This window comes from Culex pipiens, chromosome 2 (assembly GCF_016801865.2).
Source record: "Culex pipiens pallens isolate TS chromosome 2, TS_CPP_V2, whole genome shotgun sequence".
NCBI classification, from domain to species: Eukaryota; Metazoa; Arthropoda; class Insecta; order Diptera; family Culicidae; genus Culex; species Culex pipiens.
The window spans coordinates 72,354,214-72,380,120 of record NC_068938.1 but is presented as its reverse complement, the minus strand read 5'-3'; the positions used below and the strand labels follow the sequence as shown (position 1 = coordinate 72,380,120).

The 25,907-nt window shown below is 39.7% G+C and overlaps 2 protein-coding genes across 2 annotated transcripts; both read left to right on the top strand.

Moving 5' to 3' along the window:
• The first annotated feature begins 621 nt into the window (after positions 1–621).
• On the top strand, positions 622–14,627 carry LOC120422559 (nonsense-mediated mRNA decay factor SMG5). The gene is made up of 4 exons (XM_039586045.2): positions 622–1,181; positions 10,235–13,110; positions 13,171–13,329; positions 13,395–14,627. The coding sequence occupies exons 1-4, from the start codon at positions 1,144–1,146 to the stop codon at positions 13,616–13,618; spliced, it is 3,297 nt and encodes a 1,098-aa protein (XP_039441979.1). The 5' UTR covers positions 622–1,143; the 3' UTR covers positions 13,619–14,627.
• Positions 14,628–19,720: 5,093 nt separating this feature from the next.
• Positions 19,721–24,627, top strand: LOC120422568 (thymic stromal cotransporter homolog). Its single transcript, XM_039586056.2, has 8 exons — positions 19,721–20,140; positions 20,214–20,457; positions 20,522–20,635; positions 23,191–23,439; positions 23,500–23,981; positions 24,035–24,161; positions 24,288–24,444; positions 24,516–24,627. Exons 1-8 carry the CDS (start codon positions 20,000–20,002, stop codon positions 24,625–24,627), a joined length of 1,626 nt encoding a protein of 541 aa, XP_039441990.1. The 5' UTR covers positions 19,721–19,999.
• Positions 24,628–25,907: the final 1,280 nt, after the last annotated feature.

The following is a 25,907-nucleotide window of genomic DNA, read 5'->3' as shown; positions in this document are numbered from 1 at the left end:
GTAAGTCAGTCGGAGAGAAATCAAAACGCGTCCGTTCTCTTTACACGTTTATTCTCAACTCTTACCGGAAATGGCATCTGTCAAATCAGGTCGCGCAGCGCTGAAGGCGGTGCGGTCAAACCAGAAACTAAAATACACTGGAAGAAATCTGTTGGTTGTTTTTTGGGTTTTTCTCTACGGTTTTTGCAGTAACAAGATCCAATAAACCAAATGTTCAGTTTTTGCTTTTTGGGTGTTTTTTAATACTCAAGGCGGTTTCAAAAACACCCAAAAAGCAAAATCTGGAAATTTAAAACTTTTTATTTGAGTTTTAAAAATGTGCTATTTTGTCACTAAAATGCACTAAAATGTTAATAAATTCAGATTTAACCAATTGGGATGCTTCACCCCGAATTTTGTTGCATTTTTCAAGTCCTTTCTGATCTAGTTCCAGATGCATTTTAAATTTTGAATTTCAACCATTAAACCTTTACCATTTTTATGAAAAGTTTTTACCTATTTTAATTAGCCCCCTCCCAAATGTTCTGACCGCATTTTTAGTACCAACTCCAGCCCTGCGAGCTGTCAGTGACATTTTTGTCATTATTCGTTTCCTCGTGCAGTCGAGAAGGTGTCTGCAATTTCGAGATTTCACGAAAGACGAAAAAAAAAGTTGGAATTTTGGACAAAACCGCGAGCTTTTCACGGCGGAAAGCGTCCTCTCGGGGGGAAGACACCATAGTCAGCTTCGGGAAACCCAGTGAACGGAAATCAGGGATGAAAATTTGGGTGGAAAATGTGCTGAAAATGGAATCGAGTTTTGTCGTCGGATTGGACATTTTGTTGTTGCTGGCTTTGGAGGAAAAGAAATCCTGACGGGATTAGACGGGAGTTGTCCGTGGTTACGAAATTGCACGGAAATTGTCCTGCCTCATCACCGCTTACTCACTCCGGGTTGACTCGCGGAAGCACACGCAAGGGGAAGATTAGTTTGCTGCTGACAGTCGATCGAAAAGGTGGCGCACAAATCGAGAGGAGAAGAGGAAGTGAAACAAAAAGTGATTTTTTTTTGTCTCAAGTCAAGGTGTTAATTTCGATACGTAATTTCTTGGGTAGAGGAAAATATTTGGCTTGTTTTGCTGGATTAACTCCAACCAACCAACCATGGAATATTCTAGCAACGATGTGAAGCAGATGTTCAGGTGAGTCATCAGAATGTGCGGAAAGAAACAAAACTGCATCGTTCTAGAACGGGGGAGGGAGAGGCTACGTGCAAACTTCTTCAAGGTCGACCGACGACGACGTCACTGAGCTGCGTGATGTCACAAAAATCGACATGCTGCGTTCTTGGCTTCGGTTTGTTTGGCTTGTTGCTGAGTCAAGCAAACAACAATGTTGCATCAAGTTTTGAAATTTGATTTTTATGATTAATCGAACAAGATTGTAAAGGATGACTCTACAAATAAAATATCTTGATTTTAAGAAAGAAAAACAAAGATAACTTCCAATAAATGTGTCGTAGCGATTTATTTTAAAGCTTGATTTCCTAAACACAACATTATATAAAAATCAATGAGGCATCAGAAACTTTATTGAAACAAAATATGGATTCAAATCTTCTTTACAATCAAAAACATTTTTGCAACTTTGTTCAAATATATTACAAAATATTTTGAAATGATTTTAAACAAACACACACAATTTTTGAATTGGAGAAAAATATGTAGGTATGAAAAGTTATCAATTCGTTATTTTAAGAATTTCTTTAAACATTAAAGTCTATGAAAAAATATATTTTTTGCTCCCTGCTTTCTTGACATATATTAAAAATATTTGCAGCGGTCAGTATAATTAATATGATTTATTTAATTTTCTATATACTTTTTTTAAACAAAACTTTATCACTGAAAAATTGTTCTGAAAAAAATACTTTATTTTTGGCTTACTCATGAATTTAAAAAATAGTTTTAATCAAATTCCTCAAAACAGAAGAAAGTTCCATTTGAATAAACACAGTAAAAACTGTAAGAAATTCAAATTAAGTGTCTTTTTGGCACTTTTAGACAACAAATCAAGTTTATTAAATATTTTTGATATATTTTACATTTTTATGAAATGGGGGGAGGTGTCCACGTGCTTCCATCCCGCCAGTCCATATGTATAGCCTTAGTGTTGTGTTTGCTGTATTTGATATTTTGTGAACCACACCGTATGCTGTACTCGACAGATATGGACTGGTTCCCGGCCGGGCTGATGGGTCTCGCAGCTGGCTAGTTGAACGTACCTGTTAGAACATCAAATCATGATGTTTTATCCTTTTGTTTTCTTAGTAACAGTAGCATAGTTAGTTCAGCAAGGGAAGCAATAGTTTGATCCGTTCAGCTGTTCAAGCAATTACTTTCGATTCAAACTTGTGCTGAACATTGTTGGACTACCTAGACTACTGTTCAAAGGAAACAAACACGAGGGTACAAAGGGATAAGCTCCCCCCGGATGGGGCTAAATTGTGGAACGCTCCCAGTGAGTTTTACTGAGCTGCTTTGGACATTTTAGGTAAAAGTTGTACACAAAAAAATAGTTAAAGCTCGGTATTAATTCACTGGGAGGTCGTGTGCAAATTCCCGTGCTTGTGAAGTTCTGTTTCTGTGTCACTGTTGTGTTAGCTTGTAACATGTTCGACATGACACTAATAACCAGCAGTGATTAGTTATGCGGAAATTTCCAAGTACGGGAACACGACGAAAATTAGACGACCCGAAGAAATAGTGAAAGTGATAGTGAAAGCAAAATAAATAAAGTGTCTATAAAGAATCATGAAGTGAAATTATTATTATAATTATTTATATTTAATATGATATTACACTTTACAGATGAATTGAAACTCACTATCAGAATCTAATGTTTTCTTGTGTTCTCTTTTGTTCTTTTCGTTTCAAACTGAATGAGCGAGCATCTGACTTGCTACGCAGCCGCAGGATAACACCAGCTGTGATCAATACCACACCGACTGACGAGGTTTGCTACCAAGCTTGGTGTCCACGGCTATATGTCCAACCGAGAGACCTCCAAGGTCGCAGGGAAGTATTAATTAGTATCGCCTTTTTATTTTTGACCCTTTTGTTAATACAAATTTCTTTGCAGATACCACTTTAAAAGTATGCCTCGCGGCCTGCTTTGATCTTTTGCTTATTCTATCCGCTTTCTACCCCCAATGTGTCCTGCACTGGGGGTGCCTGGGGTAACTTCGAGTTGACCTGGGCCGCCCGAGGAATTATGTCGTAGGTGGCTCGTGTACTGGTTCACTCACCTCTCCTCGCGGCAAGGGTTTCCGTAGGTCTACACTCGAACATGCAACATGGGACAGCATGAATCTTCAGCTGAAGCCGGACGAATGTATTCCGAAATTACAGAATTACAGAATTTTACATTTTTATGAAATGGATTATTTTGTTTTCTTGCGCCATTTTTTAGTTTAATGATTGATTTTTAAACTAACGATAAAGAAATCCAGAGTTTTTTTAAAGCTCTATAAGCTATTGTCTTTTATATGTTTATAGGACCTATTAAAAAAAAACTCTAGAAATGTTAAGAATAAAATTCAAACATAAAGAATGTTTGACTTTGAGTAAAAAAAGGTGAAAAAACAAAATATTTCTAATAAAATTTTTGACAAAATTTGTGAAAATTTGATCTCAAGCTTATTTTTTTTAATTGAGACACTCAATTTATAAATTGAATATTTCAAGATTAGCCTAGAGAGCCGGTTATTTTTATTTTTGTTTTTCGCGGTTCTGGACAACGGGCATACCCGCCTGACCGGGTTCGGGGAAGTGGCGATCAATGAAGTATCATGTCCACAATTGAACGTTCAAAAAATTCCGAGATTTTTACGAGCGTTTTATTCCAGCTCCACTTGAGTTTTGAATATTTTCTAAGTCTGTGGAATTAAAGGATTCGAATTCCGGATTCTGAGATTTAGGGGAAATATACCCATTTTAATCACTCTAAGCCGTTCGACCAATTTTCATCACTTTTGCCGTTTTCCGCTAATAAATCAACATTTTCAGACGTATCAACAATGGAGAGTTGCTTGCTCACTTTTATTTGAGCTATTTATAACTTTGGAACAGTCAAAAACACTTTATGAAAAATGTAATTCGTTACCAAAGTGCTGATAGGCCGATAATAGAAATAGGCTGAGAAAGGGCATATTTCCCCTAGTTACTCCAACTGCCTTTCAAAAAGAACTGTCTCTGCCGAATCCAACAAACACTCCGATTATGACAAATGATGTAGAGAAGGAGAACATCTTGAGCAGAGTACATATGGGAGCGTTCTTTTATTACGTAACGCAGTTAAGGGGGGAGAGGGGGTGTCAGTGTATGTTACGAAATGTTACGAAAATAGGGGGAGGGGGGGGGGGAGTGCTGAAAAATTCTGCTATGTAACGCAAAATTTTCATATAAGAATTCTTAAAAAAATGCAAAAAGACCTTGCGTTACACGTTACAGGGGGGGGGGGGGGTAGTGGGGTCGCTCATCTGTTACGATTTGTTACGAAGGGGGGAGTAGAGGGAGGGTCAAAAATACCAAATTTTGCGTTACGTAATAAAAGAACGCTCCCTTATTTCTAATGAACAAATCTAAATAGCTGCGTGCCGCTTAATTCATTTGCCTATTTTTCTCATTTCGTCGCAGTCGAGCTAACTTGTCGTACGTCGATTTTGGACCAAATTGAATTAAGAAAGCCATTTTGTGCAGCTCACAATGCCCAAAACTCGATTTCAATTCTGAGATATTCAATAAAAACCGAAAAATTTTGTCTCGTGCTAACTTGACACACTCTGAAAATTGCTGTAAGTGAGACAACTGGCCAAAGAGGTTTCAGATCAGAATGCGTTTGACACACGTACATGCCCGACTACCGTAAACGATTGTAATTCGGGACCTCAGCAACCAAATTCAAACAAATTTTAGGACAATGCACAGAATGGTCAACAAAATCAAGCAAAACATTGTAAAAGGTCCAAAGTCAAAACTGTAAACAAACGGGATTTTTACTGCAAATGATGCTTTTAGTCGTAAACTACCACTACATATCGAAAAAAGTATAAAAAGTTGATTGTTAGGTGGAAAAAATACAGTTTTGCTAAAGTCCTATGTTTATAACATCTTGTTTGTTTTCAACCTTCACATAGACCCCTTGTATCAAAGGGCCAATATAGAAACTGGTTTGTTTTGTTTTGAAATTGTGTTAGTTCCAGGGACAAACACAATGTCGTTCCAAATAAAAATCGAAACAAAGTATGGCCCTTGGTTAAAACTTGGTTAAAACAACCAGCGACACTGACGCAATGAAGTAGCTACACCGTGCGAGGCCTGCCACAAAGCACATTTTCACTTACGGTTGCGTCGAAAAGGACGATCATCAACCTGGCCCATTAAAACACCTCGAAAGTCCAGACAAAATCTGCGTGAATAGTTTGGCGCGTTCCACGCTTCGTCTTGGTATGGGCAGTTCTACTTGGCCAGTGCCAAAATTACGCAAAAAAAATCACTAGATCAAGAATACTTGCCAAAATCTGTTTTCGCTCATTTCTTAGAAGCTAAGGTTTCGGGTAACTTATTTCGACCCGTGGGGAGATGTGAGGACCAACGTGGTTTCATTATCGTGAAGCTTCTTTCTGATTCTTCAGAATCAATTTTTGAGGGATAAAAATCCTCTACTTTTTTGCACCTTTTAATTTCCATACAGCTCCAGGTGTCAGACGATCTCTATTTTTGCAAAAAATATCACAAAAATCATTCAAAGACCTCAAAAATCAAATTAAAACACCGAAAAACTAAATTCGTTGCAAAAGGCCAAAAAGAAAAGTGAAGTTTGTTTTGGTTAGATCTGTTTTGGCCACTGGCCGAACAAACAAAGCATAAACATAAACAAAACAGAATCGTGTTTGGCCTGGGGCCAAAACGGAAAGTGAAACTGCCACTGTTTACAAAGGTATTAAAACGCAAAGGGCCAACACATATCGCGTGGAACGAAAATTTTATAGCAGGGTCTATGTTGCTTTTTTTATGAATTTCCACGAAAAAAATCATTTGGAGGTAAATTTGAACATAAGGAACAGTAACCCTAATAGTTTTCTACCATTTAAGGGAATAATCTTTCAAATTCTCACAGTTTTATTGAATTAGGATTTGAAATACTTTTCCCAAACTTCAAATTGATTTTTCTCAATGTTTTGAAAATGGACAACGTGCCTTTTACAATGTTTTGCTTGAAATAAAACGTGATTGTTATTGTTTACATAGCGTGCTTTATTTTTCGTTTATTCAAGGTCAAACACTAACACGCATTTTTCTCGGAACGTCAAAAAGCGACAAACGACAAGATAGCACGACAGCGTCAATTTGATACATTGATCATTTCGCTTTTTTTTTGCATTTAGTTGAAAATCGAAATACAGTCCAGACTCGGATATCCAAAGGCCTTGTCGAAAGTTCACTTCGGGTAATACCCCCTAAACTACTTTAAAGTGATTTAGTAATTTTAAACCCAAAATGGCGGTGATGAAATATTTAAAAAAATGCATTTTGTAATTCAATAATCAACTATTTAGATTTCACTAAAAAGTTAAACAAAATCTAGAACAAACTGATTCCTGCGTTTCGTGTCGTCGCTTAAAGATATCGGTGCTGTGCAATCCTTACCACGTGGATACCGTTTTGGAAAATTGTGCTTTGCTGAAAATTGTCCATACAAAAAAAAATCTTTTTTTTGAACATGGATGATCCCAAAACCTCGCTTTCTTGAAGTTTCCGCGTGGTTTATGAATGGCCTTCTACGGTCATTTGTTTTTTTTTCATATTTAAAAACACACGTAGGAGAATTAAATATTAAGGTCATACTTTTGTAAAAATATCCCTAAAAAACAGTTTAGTCTATATCTAAGTTAATATCATTCGGGAAAATGGAACTTTTGGGGAAATAACCATTCGGGTATATGTAAATTCGGGAAAACGACAGTTCGGTAAAATGGCCATTCAGGTAAATGACATTCGGGGATATGGATTTTTCGGGAAAATGATTTTCGGGGATGTGGAAATTTCGGGAAAATGATTTTCGGGGAAATGGCACTTTCGGGGAAATGATTTTCGGGAATGTGGAATTTTCGGGGAAATGATTTTCGGGGATATGGGATTCGGGAAAGTGGGATTCGGGAATATGGGATAAAACCGTAAAACTACGTATTTTCGGAATTTTGAGATGATGGAGGGTGTTTTAGAATCAGTTTTGTTCGCTTTATATGATTCTGACAAAAACTCAGTTTGTTTACATCTGAGGGTTTCGCCCTTTTGAAAAGTTGTTACTGAAATAAAAGATTACGTGAACCTCGTGACGAAAAAAAAGCATCATGAAAAAGACGCCATGTACATTTGCCGACGAAAAGCGAATCATAACAAAACTTCCCCTCCACTGGCAAAAGGCGCCATGTACATTCGGCGAAGAAAAACGAATCATAACAAAGGGTGATATAGACGTTGGTGATTTCAAAAGAAGTCATGTTTGTTTTATTCTTAAATATAATGACGGGAATAACCCTTGGCTTTGTTATAATGAGTGTCATAGGTTTGATGCTTGTTTGGCAAAGAGTATGATTTGATTCGATGCGGAATTAAAATCGAAGTTTTCAGTATATTGCTGAAGCTTCCATTTTTACACATGGACACCACTTCATGCTACGAGAACCCACTTTGACGCAGTCTCAGGGCTTAATCGATGGCCGGTAAGCTGTCATCGAGACAAGGAGGTTCTCCGATAGTGGAAATATCACATTTGTACAATGAACTGCTACATATGTGATTTTTCCATATCTCAATGTGGGTGTCAGGTTAGGATGCGGGTTTTTAAAAATTTAGTTTTTGTAGAATTTAGGATTTTAACTCTAAATATACTTTTTATACTTTGCATTTAGTTATTTAGGGACAAAATTAGGAATAGTGAATTTAGTAATTCTATCAGAATCGGTGATTTTCATTCAAGTAGCATAAAAACCATTCTGATTTGTCAAAATTTCCATAGAGTCTCGATCAATCAATAGTGAAATGATATCGGACTAAATTCGTTGATCTGTTGAACTAACGGTTGTCGGATAATGATTGTATCGACCATTGTTGCGAATCGAGGATCTACTGGAATTCTGACGATCAAATGGTCGTCTTTTTTCAATTCACGACTTGTGAAAAAATATCAACTGTTAATCTATTTTTTTTTTCTGTTTTTAAAAGAAGCCAGACAGGTTTTAAAAGAAACGTTCTAGATTATTTGGCTATTAATTAAAATGTCGGGGATTTGAGATAAGAGTAGCTTTCGGATAGGTTACCTTAAAATTTGGACTTATTTGAATAATTGAACATTTTGGACTTATGAATAACACACAACTGTGCATTTATTCTAGAGTCAGATCCATACAGTGTCAGTGTTTATTTGGTCGAAGTGTACTAATTCATTGGCAGATCTGGTTCTAGTTGTAATGTACGACAAGACTACTGACGGACGTGACAGGACGAGGGCCCAGTTTAGAGGTTTCGACATCAACAATGTGCGGCTGGATCACCCTCCAAAAAAAAAAAAAAAAAAAAAATATATATATATATATATATATATATATATATATATATATATATATATATATATATATATATATATATATATATATATATATATATATATATATAATGATAATATAATGAGTATCAATAAAAGCAATGTTTTTCATCGTTTTATTATCATTAGAACATCTTATTTAGCTTTTATATTAAAATGGGAATTGAAAAATGATGCTCAACATTTAAATGCGTTTTTCTTGAAACGCATGGTTTGTAATTGATGCTTTTTGAAATGTTTGCGTCGATTTCCGTCCAAATTTGAGCGGTTCATATGCAAAATCGAGTGTCCAGAATTCGAAGCAAAAGTGTCTGGATTTCGAATCAGCTTTTATCAGTGTCCGGGGTTCGAAGCACAACAAGTCATTTTAATTTTAAAATTCTGATGAAAAATTGTTAGAAAAGACATATTTTGCATGCATTATCTTAAAACTGACTGTTTATACTACATCCTGATGATATTTCTACATTTCCAATTTGTTGCCAGCTAGAACAAAAATGATATGCTACTAAGTGTCCGGATTTCGAATCATGACGTTATGAGGAAAAACATCGCTTCAGAATTTAACCGGCAGTTGGCGCAAGAATTGCCCAATTCAATTCCCTACAACTTTGTCGAAGGGTCCAAAACGTTCCGAGTTGATCCTGATTTTTTGGTGATTTTTTTTAGTAAACAGTTTTTTCTTATATACAAATCGAGCCAGGGTAGAGATCTTCCAAATTTTTATTTTTTTCTTGTCACACTAGTGTATAATTTAATTTGAATGTTTATACCTTTTTTTTTATTTTTTGTATGAAGCTTGGACAATTCCAAACCCCTTCCCCGATCCCCTATAAAGTGTTCATGTGGTTTATGGATTGCCCCTACCCAGTAGTGGCAAATTTGAACTCGATATTCATAAGACAGGATCAAATTTGTGTTGCACCCCAGCCTTGGAGACGGCCTAAGTGTGTATCCAGACGCCAATTGTATTTTCTATAATGGCAAAAACTCGATTTTTTCAGCACTCGTCGTATTTATTCAACGCGGCTACCCTCGTTGGATAAATTGACAACTCGTGGTCAAAAAGAACTACAATGATGACAGTGGTTTGGGAAAATTAGGCAACAAATAATGATTGAAAAATATTTTTCACGAAAACAACAGTGTTCAACAGGTACCACAATAACCGTGATTATGCGATACGGTTCAGCAGGTCCAATGTAAACAAAATGGTACCGCCGCTCTACGTCAGCCAGCTCGTGTATGCAAGGCATACAGTGCTCGAGTGGCTACGTGCGTTTACATTACACAACAACAAGGTCGTGATACGTGTAAAGATGATTGGTGCAAATAAAATGAAACTTCATCAATCGATTGCTACCGTTTGATGTTGGGAGTAGCTACTGAACAAGTTATTCTGGAAAAAGAGACTTTGAACGAGACAGGACTACGTGACTACAATTGTACTCGGTTACGTGGCGTAGCCTAAAAAGTGATAAGATTTCTGTTGGGGTTTAACTTACTCAGACACTTCACGTGCTCGACCAAATGTGCACTAGCCAGAACGTCTTTTCTAAACAAAATTTTCCATTCTCTTCCCCTCCAGATCGGTGTACACGCTGGTCAAGCAGCAGGACGAGCGCAAGGGCGCGCTCACGCTGGCCACGCTGGCGACCGAGCCGGCCTTCCTGGAGGAGCACCGCCAGCTGGTGGCCCGCTGCGTGACGCTGCTGTTCGAGGACTTTGAGACGGTGGGCAAGAAGGCGCGGGAGATTCTGTGGCGCAAGGGTTACTACGACCTGATTACGGTGTTCAAGAAGCACGCCCAGCAGCTGGCGCAGCAGAGGAAGTCGGCGCTTCGAGGGGAGGAGTTGGCGCGGGTTGCGGCGGACGAGGTGTTACTGCGGCAGGGCGTTGAGCGGTTGCTGCTGGACGGGGTTAATCATTTGAAGGTGATTGTGCTGCGGCTGGGGCAGATATTTAATCTGGATCGGCTGCGGTATGTTGTGAGCTACGAGCTGCTGGAGAATTATGATGATGAGCTGTTGGTGCGGGAGTCGAGTTGCTATGAGAATTTGAACTTGAAGGAGGAACGGAGCGAGGAGGAGAAGAAGGTGATTTACACCAAGCAGGAGATTTCGTTTGCGCTGGAGTCGGTGCACGCGTTGCTGACTTCGTTGGGCGATTTGCACCGGTACTATTGCGAGTTTGGGTTGGACGGGTTGAGCAACGTTAAGGAGGTGACGGCGAGTTACTACTGGGAGGCGTTCAAGCTGAATACGAAGGTTGGGATAACGCAGAACCAGCTGGGGACGCTGTACAACGGGAGGAACTACAACCTGGACTCGGTGTATCATTATTTGTACTCGCTGTGCTGTCCGATTCCGTTCGAGTGCAGCGAGCCGAACGTGAGCAGAATCTTCCAGAAAAACATTCGCTATCTGGAGTCGAATGGCGGGGCGGACGTAGAGGAGGAGGACTACGCCGTGCGGGAGTTTATGGCAAAATTTTTGCTGGTCGTTGACGTGTTCTTCTACGATAAGAGTGTGAGCGACTTTACGAGCTTGTGCCACTCGGTGTTGATCGATTTCAAGAATGTGCTGGGGGCGCGTCGCCTTGTAGACGACGAGTACTACATGACGGACGAGTTCATCTTCAAGATCGTGTCGATTCTGTTCTTCTGCATGTACCGGCTGCAGCTGAACAGTTCGGAGAAGATTTACAGCTTGAACGCGTTCATGGTGGCGCTGTGCTCGGAACTGCTCGAGTACTGCACGATGGCGGTGGAGAAGTACGTGGTGGAGAACGTCCGCGAGGATAAGAAGTTCCGCGAGCTGTACACGGCCATGTACCAGCGGTACGACGACGAGGTTCGCCGGTCTCGGCAGATGGTGAAGGACGGCACGTCCGGGGGGATCTTCACCAAGGATCAGAAGTCTTCTTCGGGTGTGGAGGAGGGAAATGGGAGCGAGGATCATTCCAACAAGGAGAACGACGAGCGCAAGAGTCAGGCCAGTTCGGGCAAGCAGGGTGGAGGCTTGAAGAAGAAGCACGCTCGCAGACGCCGTCGTGCCATGTCGAACGAGTCCGAGTCGGAGTTGTCGGACGATACCAGCGACTGCCAGCTTGATTCGGATTCCGGCGAGGACGATGACGACGAGGAGGACGACGACGGTGATTCTATTTCGAGCTTCGAGTCGTACGACGATTTCTCCGACGAAGAGGACGAAGTTGAGCAGCGGAATGAGTCGTTCGGTGAGCGTAACGGAAACGAACCGGTTGAGTTGCAAAGCGCCGAGGAGGCGAACAACAATCTGGACCAGAACCAAACCGCTTCCGTTCAGCTCAAGTTCAAGAAGCGCTACCACAAGCTGAACCCGAACGTGGTGATTGAGTTTGCCGAGCAGGAGCGAACGATGCGTTCGCTCAAACTCCTGTTCGACTGGCTGCAAACCAACCTGGACATCCTGGTCGGGTGCTACCAGTCCAACCCGGAGTTCCTGCATAACATCATGAAGCTCCTGAACCACTTCAACATCGACATCTTCTCCAACCGCTACTTCTTCCCGCGCGAGCTCATCACCGCGCCCGCCATTCGCGAGGACTTCCGCCAGCTGTTTGAGGCCCGGCGCGGTATCCCGCTCCAGGAAGACATCGCCATGAAGCGGTTCCCGCTGTTCGACGCGGCCCAGGAAGGGCTTGACTGGGAAACCAACTACCGCTTGGGCGTGACTCCGTCGGAGCAGAGCTTCCTGCGCGTCATGAAGCTGGTCGACTTTGGCTTTTCGCTGTGCAAGTCGAAGAAGTTTGAGTACGCGTTCTGTCCCAAGTCGCGCGACTTCAGCCTGAAGAGCACCAAGCAGACGAAGCAGCAGCAGCGCGGCGGCAAGAGGGAGGAGTTGAATAGGCGGGTCGTTGGAGGGCCGAAGGAGATGGGGACGAACCGCGCGGCGCGTCGTCGTGAGCAGCAGGAGGAGAAGCGTCGCGCCAAGAAGTTGGTGCAGCGGGAGGAACGTGGACAGCGGGAGCGTGAGCCCAGGACGCGTCGCAATCGTAACCGGCAGAACGCTGGAAGAGTTGGCGGGTTGGGATCCGGTGGTGAAGGTCAGCGTTCGAGCCAGGAAGGTGAGGGCAAGTTTGCAGCGCCAGCGATTATCACCAAGAAGGGCTACCTGAAGAACCGCGGATTGACGCTGCGCAACCGGAAGGAGCCGGCGGACTCGGGCCACTCGGAGAGCACGGCCGACGAGGGTGGAGTTGTCGCTGGACAGCGCGGCGAGGAGAAGAACATCAACGAGCTGATGGGACAGCTTTGGCTGCGCGACGAGGTGAAGAAGCTGGAGACCAAGGTGAAGCGGGAGGTCAAAAACATTACGCTCACGCCGTATCTGATGCTGGACTCCGCTTGTCTGACCGAGTACACGTCCATCGTGAAGAACCTGGTCAAGACGAAGAAGTTTGTCATACTGATTCCGACGGCGGGTAAGTTACTCAATGATTGTTGTTGAAAGAATCGCTGACTAATTGTGGATTCTCTTGCAGTTCTTTCCGACTTGGACGAGCTGAAGAAGCACAGCGAGGGAGCTCGCAACGCCATCAAGTGGCTCGAGTTCGAGTTGAGCAAGGGCAACCGGTTCCTGCGCTCCCAGAAGAGCCACGAGGTGCTGCCAATGCCGTTGATCCGCGTCCCGAAGAAGCTTGGTAAGTTTGAACGATAAAATTCCTCAAATATCTCAAGGCTAATCAACGCCCTTCCCCATCCACAGACCGCGACGGCGCCCTCTTCCACCAGATCGTGCAGTTCTGCAACCACCTGGTGTCGAACCACGCCGACCAGGAGAGCGGCCCCGCCGACATCATCACGTACCTGTCGGGCGACTCGCTGCACGACAAGAAGCTGTACAACTCGAGCTACGTCGGCATCCTGGAGGCGATCCCGGTCAAGTTTGAGCAGATCGTCACGTTCTACGCGAGCTACAAACGCAAATGAACAGCGGCGCCGTCATCGTGGCGCTCGTAACCTCAAACTCCAATCGGAACTCGCGCAGAAAGGCAAAATGCAACATCAACACACACACACTCTACCAAGCAATCAAGCAAAAAGGAACCCGGTCCGCGTTTGTCCTCGCGCACGTGCGCGTCGTTTGCTCGAATGGAAATCCGCGGCCGCCAAAGTGGTGCGGTCGGCGGAGGAGCAGCGAAACGTGTGGGATGCGGTGGTTGCTTTTTATAAGATAGAGAGAGAGAGAGAAGTTTAAAAATCAACATCAGCGGCGGTGGTGGCGGCGGCAACGCTGGCGAGCCACAGGAAAAGCATAATTCTTTCATTTAACAGGGTGCGCGTCTCCATCAAAAAGTGTCCCAAAAGCAGAAGATTTGTAACGTTGAACAAGGGTTTCGACGGTCAAGCGAATCATCTGCTGGATCGCGGATCATTTTGGACGGGAGAGCCGCCTAGAAGTTACTATCGTGTTGGTTGATATCTCTGTAACACAACGCAATCAAGCAAATTCTTTCAAGATGTTCAACAAGATGGATTCGTCAACACCAACCCTTCATCGTAACAACAGCAAACAGCGGTTCCAACGCCTTGTTGCAGCGGAGAAAACAACTATGTTTAAACAAACAAACAAAAAACGAAGCTATCAGTATAACAAACATTATCGACAGTACTGTTTTGAGGAAATATAACAAATGACAAACTAAATTATTTGGTTCATCTGGTAGACTCTAATTTCTGGTTAACTCAATTCACACAACAACAATAAAGCAAACAAATAGAAATAAAACAGCAGCTGATGGCATCGTTTAAACCGTAGTTTAACAGTATTCTCATAATTCGCTTAAAAACAGTGGCTCCAGGGTTTGTTTGTTAGGTGCATCAAACAGTGTTAATAACGCAAATGTAGCAATGCAAAATTGGTTGTCGTTTTGAATCGTTTACAAAAAAACTCTTGACGCGTCTCCCTTCAAATTCATTTGAAGGGTACGCTTGGTTATTTCTTGGTCAACAAAAAAAATCTTGTTGCAATTTTGAAGCATTCCATAAACACATCTAATAATGATAAATACTTTACAGTTGGTTACATTGCGTTATCTACAACATTATAACATATTTTCTTTCGGAATCGTATTCCCATGCATATTTCATTGATCATTTCCTCCCCCTACTATCTATATTGTTCCAGTGCAGAAAAAAAACAGGTTTTAAAGGTTTACTTGAAGAAAAACAGTAAAGCTTACTATTATTTTGGCTGAATTAACAAAAATAAATTGGAAGGCAAATTCAAAAGTGTTGTTTATTTTTTCATCCGAAAGCTTTTTCTAAAAAAAACAACTATTCCATTATTCTTAACCGGAGAAATTGCAGATATTTAAAGGAGTTGAGGAGTCAGCGTCCCGCCCGCGTGGATCAATCGGACCGCGCACTGGACTCACAATCCAGAGGTCGACGGTTCGAATCCCGCGGCGGGCGCTCTAAAATTCTTTGTGTAAATATGGGTATTCGGCGCCGTCGCTCCGTGCCATACTTTCATACACTTAGGAGCCCAGGGCGGCGAAGTCCTTGTAGATAAAAAGGAAGACACTAGTGGTTGGTACTAGCAATGGTGGCCGACAGCTATAAAGTCAACTTCGTTTTTTGCCTTCCTCACCTCACTGAGGCAAGGCTATAAAATCACTCAAAAATTGAACTTTTTAAATAAGCCTTCCAGATATACCTTTACGTATACATATCGGCTCAGAATCAAATTCTGAGCAAATGTCTGTGCGTGTGGATGGACGTAGAATTTTTTTTCTCACTCACTTTTCTCGGAACTGGCCCGACCGATTTTGTCCGGATCTATGTTTTTAGAGTCGCCTGCAGGTCCTTTAAGTCTTTTTTAAATTTCATCCGGTTTGGTGCAGTACTTCAAAAGTTATGTTAGAAAAACTGTTTTGGTTGATACTAAAAAGGGTCATTATTTACATAATTTGAAAGCTCCGGTGGATAGCTGTCGGAACTTTCCGCTCAGTGCACGCCGTGCACGCACACAAACACTGCAGTGCTTTCAAATGAATAATTAAATTTATCATAGATGGCAGCACTCAGATGTATAGTGTCTTTACTAAGTAAGCGTTAGCCAAAGCATTCAGGAGGAAGGCAGCAATCACCTTCTCGTGGATTAAGTAACGTTTTTTTTGAGGAGTCAGCTATCATCATCGACTCGACCGTTGAATGATTACTAACAGTTGGTGATCGTCATTTGGATGCGACCGTCGGTTGATACACACGTAGTTGACACGAGAGGATGCCGAGCTCAACACTCAAACAGCCAGGCGACACGACGACAAATGCTCTTTTTGTCTCTTGTCCTATCTCTTTCCAGCGTGTGTGAGAGCAAAGCATTTCAACTTTGTATGGAAATTTATGTGGGAAACCCCTTTTTTTTACATTGCGATTTTTATAATTTTCAATTTTCACTAAATTTAAAAACTAACACCTAAAACTAACACCGTATACTTTCCCCAAGAAAGTATAGTATAGAAATGTGTAAAGTAATTTTAGATTGCAAATTTGATTTTGAAATCTCCGCGATTCGGGACCAACCTTAAACCACGTGAACACTTTTTTAGAAATCTCACAACCTTCCCTCCCCTTATGGGATATTGTCCGTACAAAAAAAATAATAAAATAATGTGTAGCATGGACAATCGCCAACTGATTAGTTAGGCTTTAATGGAATTGTTTTTAAGACATTTTTAAACAGCTGAATATAGCTGAATACAAAATCAAATGAAAACTTTGTTTGAAGTTCTCGGGACCAAACAGATAACTGCAGATATTATTTTAGAGCAATTCCAGACCAAAACAGGATTTTTTTAGGTACTTTTTTCTCGACCCTCTTGGATTTCAATGAAACGTTGTAGACTAGACATTAGGGTGGGTACGGATTTTGAAAAGTTCTCAGATCAAGTTCTGGTGTGGTTCCCCTTGTAGGGCATACCCATAGGGACTCTCACGCCAAATTTCAGCTCATTTGGTTGAAAACTGGCTTGTCTCAAGCGGGTTCAAGTTTACATGGAAATTACTATGAGAAATTTTGAATTTTCGTTCATTCGCTCCTACAGACCTGGGGAAAACATGTAGAAACTTCTAGGATGGCCAGAAATGAGCGGAATCGTCTGGAGAACAACTTTCCCTAAGAGACCAGGTCGATTCGTTCAACCCCCATTGAGCTCAACGGTAATACATCCGGGGTTTTCGGAACCAACCGTTTTCCCCAGAAAAGCATCAAATTTTCCTTAGCATGCTATGAATGCTTGATGAACACCGCGACGCCACATGTCAAACAGTTACCATGTGATTGTAAAATTTGCACCATAACAACTTTTTTTCTTATTTGGAGGTTTAGAATACAGCTAAATAGTATCAGGATCACCATAAATGGTAATTCTATACTTCAAAAAGTAATAAAAAGTAATTTTTTATAGGCGATGCTAGTCCACGTGGTAGCTGTTTGACATGTGGCGTCGCGGTGTTCATCAAGCATTCATAGCATGCTAAGGAAAATTTGATGCTTTTCTGGGGAAAACGGTTGGTTCCGAAAACCCCGGATGTATTACCGATGGGGGTTGAATGAATCGACCTGGTCTCTTAGTGAAAGTTGTTCTCCAGACGATTCCGCTCATTTCTGGCCTTCCTAGAAGTTTCTACATGTTTTCCCCAGGCCTGTAGGAGCGAATGAACGAAAATTCAAAATTTCCCATAGTAATTTCCATGTAAACTTGAACACGCTTGAGACAAGCCAGTTTTCAACCAAATGAGCTGAAATTTGGCCTGAGAGTCCCTATGGGTATGCCCTAGAGACCCTAAATAGGGAGACTGGTCTAAGCTGGCTAAATCGATCTGGCAACGTATGTTTTGAGCTTGGCAACACTGATAAGTTTTGCTGGGCGTAAAGGCAAATGCTCGTTTGGATACGTCAAACTCGTGTCTGTTTGGGTACGTCAAATTCACTTCGACCAGTCTCCCTATTTAGGATCTCTAGTATGCCCTACAAGGGGAACCTCACCAGAACATGATCTGAGAACTTTTCAAAATCCGTACCCACCCTACTAGACATGTTATCCATATTGACCACTGTCCTAAGCCCAATCCTTGTGAAGTTACTGTGGCTTTAAAAATAAAAATGTTGAAAAAAATGTTTTTTTGATGGTTTTTGACAATTTCTATACTGCCGTTCTACGCATATTTGTCCCATGTCATTTTGGACGATTTTGACTTTTTGATATTTTTAAGTTAAGTTTGAAAGAAAAACCCATAAAATCTAGTACTTTGTTCGGAAACATATTGAAAACAACACCAAGTCTGTTCTGTTTTACGCATAATTGTCCCACCAAGTATTTTCTTTCACGGAATCATTTGTTTTACGCCGCATTATGTCTTGTTTCCCTAATATATAGCAAGAGGATCACAAATAAGAGTGATAAACTACTTACTGGGGGCGATTAGGGACACATAGGGCGAATAGAGACTCCCGGGACAATTATGCGTAGAACCCGAGGTAGAACCACAGAAATCGGTCGAAAAATTTCAATCGCGTTTTTCTCAATTGGGTTTTAAAATGAAGCTTATATTGCTGACAATAATTTTTACAGCGATAAAGCTTATTTTTCTGAGTAAAATGACCCTTTGTACGACCACAAAGAGTTTAAAATAGATTTTTAAATCAATTTTGAAAAATTAACCTCGCGGTCCTTCTTGACAGAAAAGCTCCTACTTGACAGCTCGTTCCAAGGGGACCATAGTTGATCCATCGAAAAAATGTTGTCTTGTCAAAAAAAAATTTTGCATTAAAATGAAAAAAAAAAGCGATCAGAAATGGTTTTTGATCGTGTTTTTTACCGTTGTACATAAAAATTTACATATAGCTTTAGTACCCAATTGCACTTTTTCGAACATGGGACAATTATGCGTAGAACAGCAGTATATGACTGACTTGATTTTTCAGTTTCGTAATTATTTTTACCGGAAAGCTCGTCATTTGATTGTTCTCAGTTAATTAGACTTCTATTTACATTGAATTTTGATGTTTTTTGATTTTTTTTTGCCCCCTGATTTTAGGGGGGGCGGGGCGACATTTTTTAAAGTTATACTAAAAGAACTCAATAAAAAATTATAATTTTTTTTTTACTTTTTTAACTTTCAGCAAACATTAGTCCCGGCCCGCCACTTCTTAAGAAAAATCAGATCTGACCCGCAGGGCCTAATGGTTGGGCACCCCGGCTTTAATTTTTTTTTCTTTAAAAAAAATATGAGTGTTGAAAAAATCTCAAAAGAATAAAAAAAATCGATTTCGAAAAATAATGAAGTGGATAGGGACAACAAAGGGGTTTGAAATTTATAAAACAAATCCGCGGGGTTTATGGATGGCCCCTTTAAGATATTTTATATTATAAAATCAAAAACACAAAAATGTATTGTAACTGTGAGAGTTTATAACTTTGAAAAAAAGTTATCCTGTAATCAGGTAAGAAGGAGGGGGGGGGGGATTATTACCGATTTTGGCGTCCTCAAAATAATCCGAATATACGGAACAAAAACAATATTTTTTTAAACTTAAAAATTTTGATGGAAACAATTTGAAATGCATTTTCTTGTGTTTAAAATCATATTTGCAAAATCATTAATGGTATACCATGGATTTTAATTTTTTTTTCATTATTTTTTTTAAAATAAAAATTTGGGATTTTGTGTGATTTTGTATGGATGAACAAATATTGCGAAATAGTTCGTTTTCATTAACATCAGCTTCATTGATATAGTTACAATCTAGATATGTTTAGTTTTTTTTTAAATCACGATTTTTTAACAAAAAATAGTTTTTTTTCAAAAATCGGCAGAAAATCATGAATTTCAATATTTTAAGAACATTTTAGAGGTCAAATTTTTACAGTATTAAATTATCAAAAGCAACTTTCAGTGACCAGACCAGTGACTTCACTTCGATTAGCGCAAATTTTAATTAGTAAAAACACCAAGAACCACGCTAATCGCTACACTAGTAGCTCATCTCCAATCCTCATCACCAACATCAACCAACCACCAAATAAAATTAGCGAAACAGGTTTTAGTGATGATGCTATGTTGGAGAAGACAACGCGCTGCTGAATTGGAGTTTGTTTTGATCAAGTCTTCGTCATGACGAAGTTCCACCACCATCAGGTCAACCCAGAGCAGTGTTGAGCCACTAACCGAACCGCACAGAGTGGTAATCGAAACCACTTCTTCGCGGGTACTTGAACTCGACGAGTCAACACCTTTTGGGTGTGATTGCTTTTCGGCTAAGTGAGACGTTAGGGGTTTTGTGGGAAATTAGTGTTTACTGCTATGACGGAACAGGACCACGAGCTCCAGGATTTGGGGTGGTTTAGGAAGTTAAGGTCTTACGTAACAATCGAACCGGTTATAGTGTTTTATATTTTTGGAGTCGTTTCGTCTACCGGACTCAAAGTATTCGAGTATGAGAAAGTACGTCGTAAAGCAAGGTGAGTTTAATTAGGTTAGTAGAGTGATGATCAACGCTTTGTTCTAATTACGATAGGCATGTGCAACGAAGCTGGACGTAGATCTCGCAGTTTGTGAGTTCTTCCCACAACTAGAAGACAACAATTTGTGTGATGATGTAGCCACCGAAGAAATGACCAACTCGTCTTCAGCGCAAATGTTGTCCGCGATCGCGAACTTTACTACCGATTCAGACCAGCATTTCAGTAAAACGGTTTGTTCGGCGAAAGAAAAGTCTATCAACGAGGTGGCGTTTCTCAACTCGTACCGCAGTATCATCAGTGAGTCACTCGAAAATGTCGCCTTTTGCAGAATGTTAGCAATAAAAATTCAACATACTTTCAGCTGGGCTGGTTCAAGCGGTGGTGCTGCTTTTTGCGGGCAGCTGGAGTGATCGAGTAGGGCTACGAAAGCCATGCATATTGATTCCGATTGCGGCGGATATTGCCAATTTCTGTGGTTTGTATAGCAAAAAAAAAATCTAATTTACACCGTTCTTCTCAAATTCCCATTAATAATCCAAAATTACTTTAAAAATTTAAAGATGTACTGAAATTGAAAAATGTTTGTCGTTTCAGGTCTAAGAGAAATATTTGATGACTTGACTGTCTATGTTTTAAGTAATCTGTGATAATTTTTAAATATTTTTAGAAGCAAAAAACTAAATTCCGAATTTTAAGACTTATTTCATACAAAAGCTAACCACAAAATACTTTATTCATTATTACAGTTAAATCATTTTTCAAAGTTTATTGATCCTTGCACTGTAACTTGGATTTGGCCCGCACTTTTCTCTCGCACTTTTGACAACAAAATTTCCAAAAATTAGGCAACCAGCAGTTGTTTATTTACATTTCCAGTCGCAGTTTCCACCAAACTGGACATTCGCACTTTAAAATTGCGATTGACAGGTGAGCAACATCGGCTCGCTTTGATCATTTCATTTGAGAAAATTAAAATTTTCCAAGCCAGTTTGACAAGTCGCAATAGTGCGATCGATAGTAATAATTCAGTGCAAAGTCCAAGTTAGTAGGAATTGCGCAATATGTCCCCGATTTTTTTTTATTTAACATAGGCTTGAAAAAATATTGACAAAAAACCATTCAACTCGCTTGTAAAACGATTTGTTTTTCCTGGCATTCTTGGTAGAAGAATCGGCCTACTTTTCATCATCAAAAATACGAGAATCGAAAAGTAATACGTGATCTGCCTGTCAAAAATTGGCGTTATATAAAAGAATTCATGAGAATAGTTGTTTTTCATATTTTTTGCCTTCCTCACCTCACTGAGGCAAGGCTATAAAATCACTCAAAAATTGAACTTTTTAAATAAGCCTTCCAGATATACCTTTACGTATACATATCGGCTCAGAATCAAATTCTGAGCAAATGTCTGTGCGTGTGGATGGACGTAGAATTTTTTTTCTCACTCACTTTTCTCGGAACTGGCCCGACCGATTTTGTCCGGATCTATGTTTTTAGATTCGCCTGCAGGTCCTTTAAGTCTTTTTTAAATTTCATCCGGTTTGGTGCAGTACTTCAAAAGTTATGTTAGAAAAACTGTTTTGGTTGATACTAAAAAGGGTCATTATTTACATAATTTGAAAGCTCCGGTGGATAGCTGTCGGAACTTTCCGCTCAGTGCACGCCGTGCACGCACACAAACACTGCAGTGCTTTCAAATGAATAATTAAATTTATCATAGATGGCAGCACTCAGATGTATAGTGTCTTTACTAAGTAAGCGTTAGCCAAAGCATTCAGGAGGAAGGCAGCAATCACCTTCTCGTGGATTAAGTAACGTTTTTTACTAGAGAGCCTGTATGGAGAGGCGAATTGTTAATCTCTGGGTTCCAATCGAGCTGTCAAAACAGGGTTCGAATCGAGCGACAAGAGTTTGCAAAGCTATGGTTGGAATCGGTTTATAATTTATTTGATCGAAAAACGAGATTTCAAGCATTATAAATTTTGTGTAAGTTTTGCTTACGATTACAATTATTATAAATAATTTTTTTTCTAAAAAATATTTTATAGTTATTTTAAAGATTGGAACCTAGAGAGTAACATTTTGCCTCTCCATACAGGCTCTCTAGTTTTTACTCATTTTCCGATTTAAGGTTCCAAAATTCGAAATTTGGTAAAAGCTTGAAAACATTTTATTTCATTATGATTACAATTACAATTTACAATAGATTGTTCCTTGATTTTTTGGGGAAATTTTGAAGGGGGGAATAAAACTTTAAATAAAATTTGCATTGGCCTTATATGTAGTATGTTTTTAAATTCAGTAATTTGTTCTGTTTTTTCATGTTTCCAGGCTTTGAAAATAAATCGTTATTTATTGCATCAAATAAAAATTGTCTAAAATCTATATTCAAATAGTTTTTGAACTATATCATTCGTTTAGGAGCAATTGCCTTCATTTTATTTTTGATAGAATTGTTTTGCTGCATTGCATTAGAAAGATAATAAAAAAAATGACTAATTTTCAAGGGTATATTTTTTAATAGTCTGAAACTTTGTCAAAGACACCAGATCGATCAGAAATTGCTTCTGAGGATACAGCTTTTTCGATTTTTTTTTGTTGCTGTGGAAAATTATGATGATTCTAATGTCAAATAAAATAACATAACTGCTTCAATGAACTTTGTTCATGAGACAAAACATTATACAATTTATTAAACTTAGAAAAAACTTTACTTACAATGCCAAAATCATGTTACAATTTCCAAAGCTTTCCCGTCAAAACTTAATCAAATCAATCCAATGCAAAAAACGTCTCTATTTTTTGCTAATTTAAGCTGCGATGTTTCGTGATTAGAAAACCGTGGAGGTTGATCAAGAACTCATCTTAATAACACGTAGATTTGTCTTCAGAAATCCCTTTTTCCGTTTTATAGTTGTTTTCATTCCACCTTGAGCATAGAATTTGTGATTTGACCTCACCCTTATCAGACAATTTTACACAAATTTTTCAATTTTGTTCAAGATTTTAAATTCAATCTTTGTTCCACAGTTCTCATCCTTTGCGCCACCTTCATGCGCGAGATATCGTTGGAAGTAACGGGAATTCTGCCAAATCTTCTCACCTCGCTCAGCGGAGGCACCCCCCTCGTGGTCACCGGCATGTACAGCTACCTCACAGTTTGCACCTCGGAAAAGAATCGTACCTTCCGGTTCGCTTGCGCTGCCGTCGTCATCGCCACCATCCCGATTGGGGCCAACTTTTTCAGCGGTTTCCTGTTCAAATCGTTGGGATTTGTGAGTGAGTTGAATTTGATTGGGGATTTGGTTTTCATTGAGTAATTTTTTAAATTATTTTTAGAGCTTTGCTTGCTATGCATCGTGACGGATTCAATTGGACTCATGTACGGATTTTTTATCCTGAAGGAACCCACTGAAATTTCGGACAACTCTGCAGTTCAAGAGAAAGAGTCACGCTCGAATCAAAATGGAGGCACACTGAACGAATCTTGGCGCAAACTGTTCGATTTCACCCTGGTCATCGATTGCATTCAAGTGTTGACGAGAAAGCGCAACTTCAACCTGCGACTCATCGTGATACTGACCGTCGTGGTGTATTTCATCAACTATGGATCGCTGGGGGACGCGGAATCGGCGGCGATCCTGGCCTATCTCCGCTTCAACTGGATCACCAACCTTGGCACGTGGATCTCGTACGATCTGGCAACGACGCTGCTGGGAACACTGCTGGCCATGGGAGTGCTGAGCAAACGGTTCGGAGTGTCCGATTTTCTCATCTGTGTGTTCTCGGTGTGCTTCACGCTGGTTGGGAAGCCAATTATGGTGAGTTTTAATAAACTTATTTTAAACATTCAAAAAACCTCGTTGATTTGCAGGCATACGCTGTCAGCGCAGTAAAACCTCACCTGTACTATGTGGCCACATCGATTGATGTGTTTGAGGGTAGTAAAACGGTGGCCATTCGAAGTATAGTTTCCAAACTGGTGGAGCAGCATGAAATTGGTAATTTAGGGAGCACCATTCAATAAGTACCATGCGTCTCCATGAAAACATTGACTTGAGCATTTATTCGAGGGAGACGCGTGGTACTTTTTGTAATTTTAACTAATTTCTTCGTTTTGTTCACAGGCAAAATGCTCGCCATCATTGGGATTGTCGACTCAATGCAGGTGGTAATTTATCCCACCTTGTACAGCACAGTGTACCTGAAAACGCAAGACTTTTTCCTCGGGTCAGTGTTTCTGCTGAGTGAGGCATTTCTCCTAGTGTCGTTGGGTTTCTACATGTAAGAATATTACTTCCATAAGAAGATACTAACGAAATATTTATTAAAATAACTTCTTTTAAATTTTCTAGTACGTTATACTTTTTGGTTAAAAAATCCAACAGGAGGAAAACAGCTGAAATAACGAAACAGAATGCAATGGAGGGCATTGATAATCCTGCCATGGAAATAACATCGCTGTGATTTTTAGTTTCATTAAGAATAAAGCCTTCCCAAGTGACCACGCGTCCAACATCGACCTTCACCAAATCTGCTCATATTTGGTATAGGGGTTGTTTTTGCCCCAAAAACAAAGAATCCCAAGTTTGGTGACATTTGGTCCACCCCCGCGCCCGTGGCACCCCCCTCTTTTTCTGAGATTTTTGAAAAACCTCATTTTTAAAATGCATTTTGCTAAGAGAAATGTTTACAAAAAGTGAACTTTTGGGTATGCATTTTTAAAGATTTTTTGATGTAGCCGGCGTACTCAAAATTTACGTACAGTGTTGCCAGATATGAAAATTTTGCGCTTTTGAGTTTTAAAATGCATTTTAAACCCTTTGGACGAGCACTTACGGGAAAACTGACAATTGCATTCGATTGCTGAGAGTTTTTTACATTAAATTCAATCAAAACCTCAGGGTAAAATGAATATTTCTTGAGATATCACATTTTTAAGTTGGAAAGCTCTGTATTGCACAGCAAATGTTTTACTTCACCATCAATTTTCAACAGTACATTGCGTGAGAGCATGGTAGGCCTTGAAATTTGAATATTCTTTTTTCAATTTCTTAACCGAAGCAAGTGAATGTCCCAAAATTGAATTTATGTATGTATGTATGGTATGTATGTATGTATTTGTGTATGTATGTATTGTATGTATGCATTTGAACCTTCGTTTTGGCAGGACTTGGCGTGGTTCACGGATATAAGAAAATGACAAAATGTTTAATTTCGAGCGCATCAACCGGAATTAGGGCGTCCAATTTTCCCGGGTTTTGAATTTCCCGGGAAACGGGAAAAATATTTTTGGAATCCCGGGAATTCCCGGGATCCCGGGAAATTTTTGAATCAGTAATAAAATCTATAATTCATTATATTTGTTATGTTTTCAAGCTTCAAATCATTGAATTAGCTTAATAATATCAAATGGTGATAATCCTCACTTCAATCTAAACAAAGACGACAGTTTCAAAATAGCATAAAAGAATTTTGTTTTTGTCTTTGTGGTGTTTAGGATTCTATATCAACTACTATTTTAAATTCCAGTATGATTAATTATTTTTTTATTTGCGAATCAAATTACATAATTCTTGAGTTTTTTTTTGAAAAGGTCCAATAAGCTTTTGTCTTCCATATGTTTATAGGACCTATTCAAAAAAAAAAACTTTGAAATTCTTTTATATTTTTTTTTTCTTTTATATATATTTTTATATGACATGACTTAAACAGCTTAAAAAAATTATTTGATACGTCTAAAAAAC

Coding starts and splice junctions, on each gene's coding strand:
- LOC120422559 (XM_039586045.2), top strand. CDS start 1,144: ATGGAATATTCTAGCAACGATGTGAAGCAGATGTTCAG. Junction 13,111..13,170: donor CATACTGATTCCGACGGCGG/GTAAGTTACTCA, acceptor ATTCTCTTGCAG/TTCTTTCCGACTTGGACGAG. Junction 13,330..13,394: donor CCGCGTCCCGAAGAAGCTTG/GTAAGTTTGAAC, acceptor CCCCATCCACAG/ACCGCGACGGCGCCCTCTTC.
- LOC120422568 (XM_039586056.2), top strand. CDS start 20,000: ATGACGGAACAGGACCACGAGCTCCAGGATTTGGGGTGGTTTAGGAAG. Junction 23,440..23,499: donor CAAATCGTTGGGATTTGTGA/GTGAGTTGAATT, acceptor AATTATTTTTAG/AGCTTTGCTTGCTATGCATC. Junction 24,445..24,515: donor GTGTCGTTGGGTTTCTACAT/GTAAGAATATTA, acceptor TAAATTTTCTAG/TACGTTATACTTTTTGGTTA.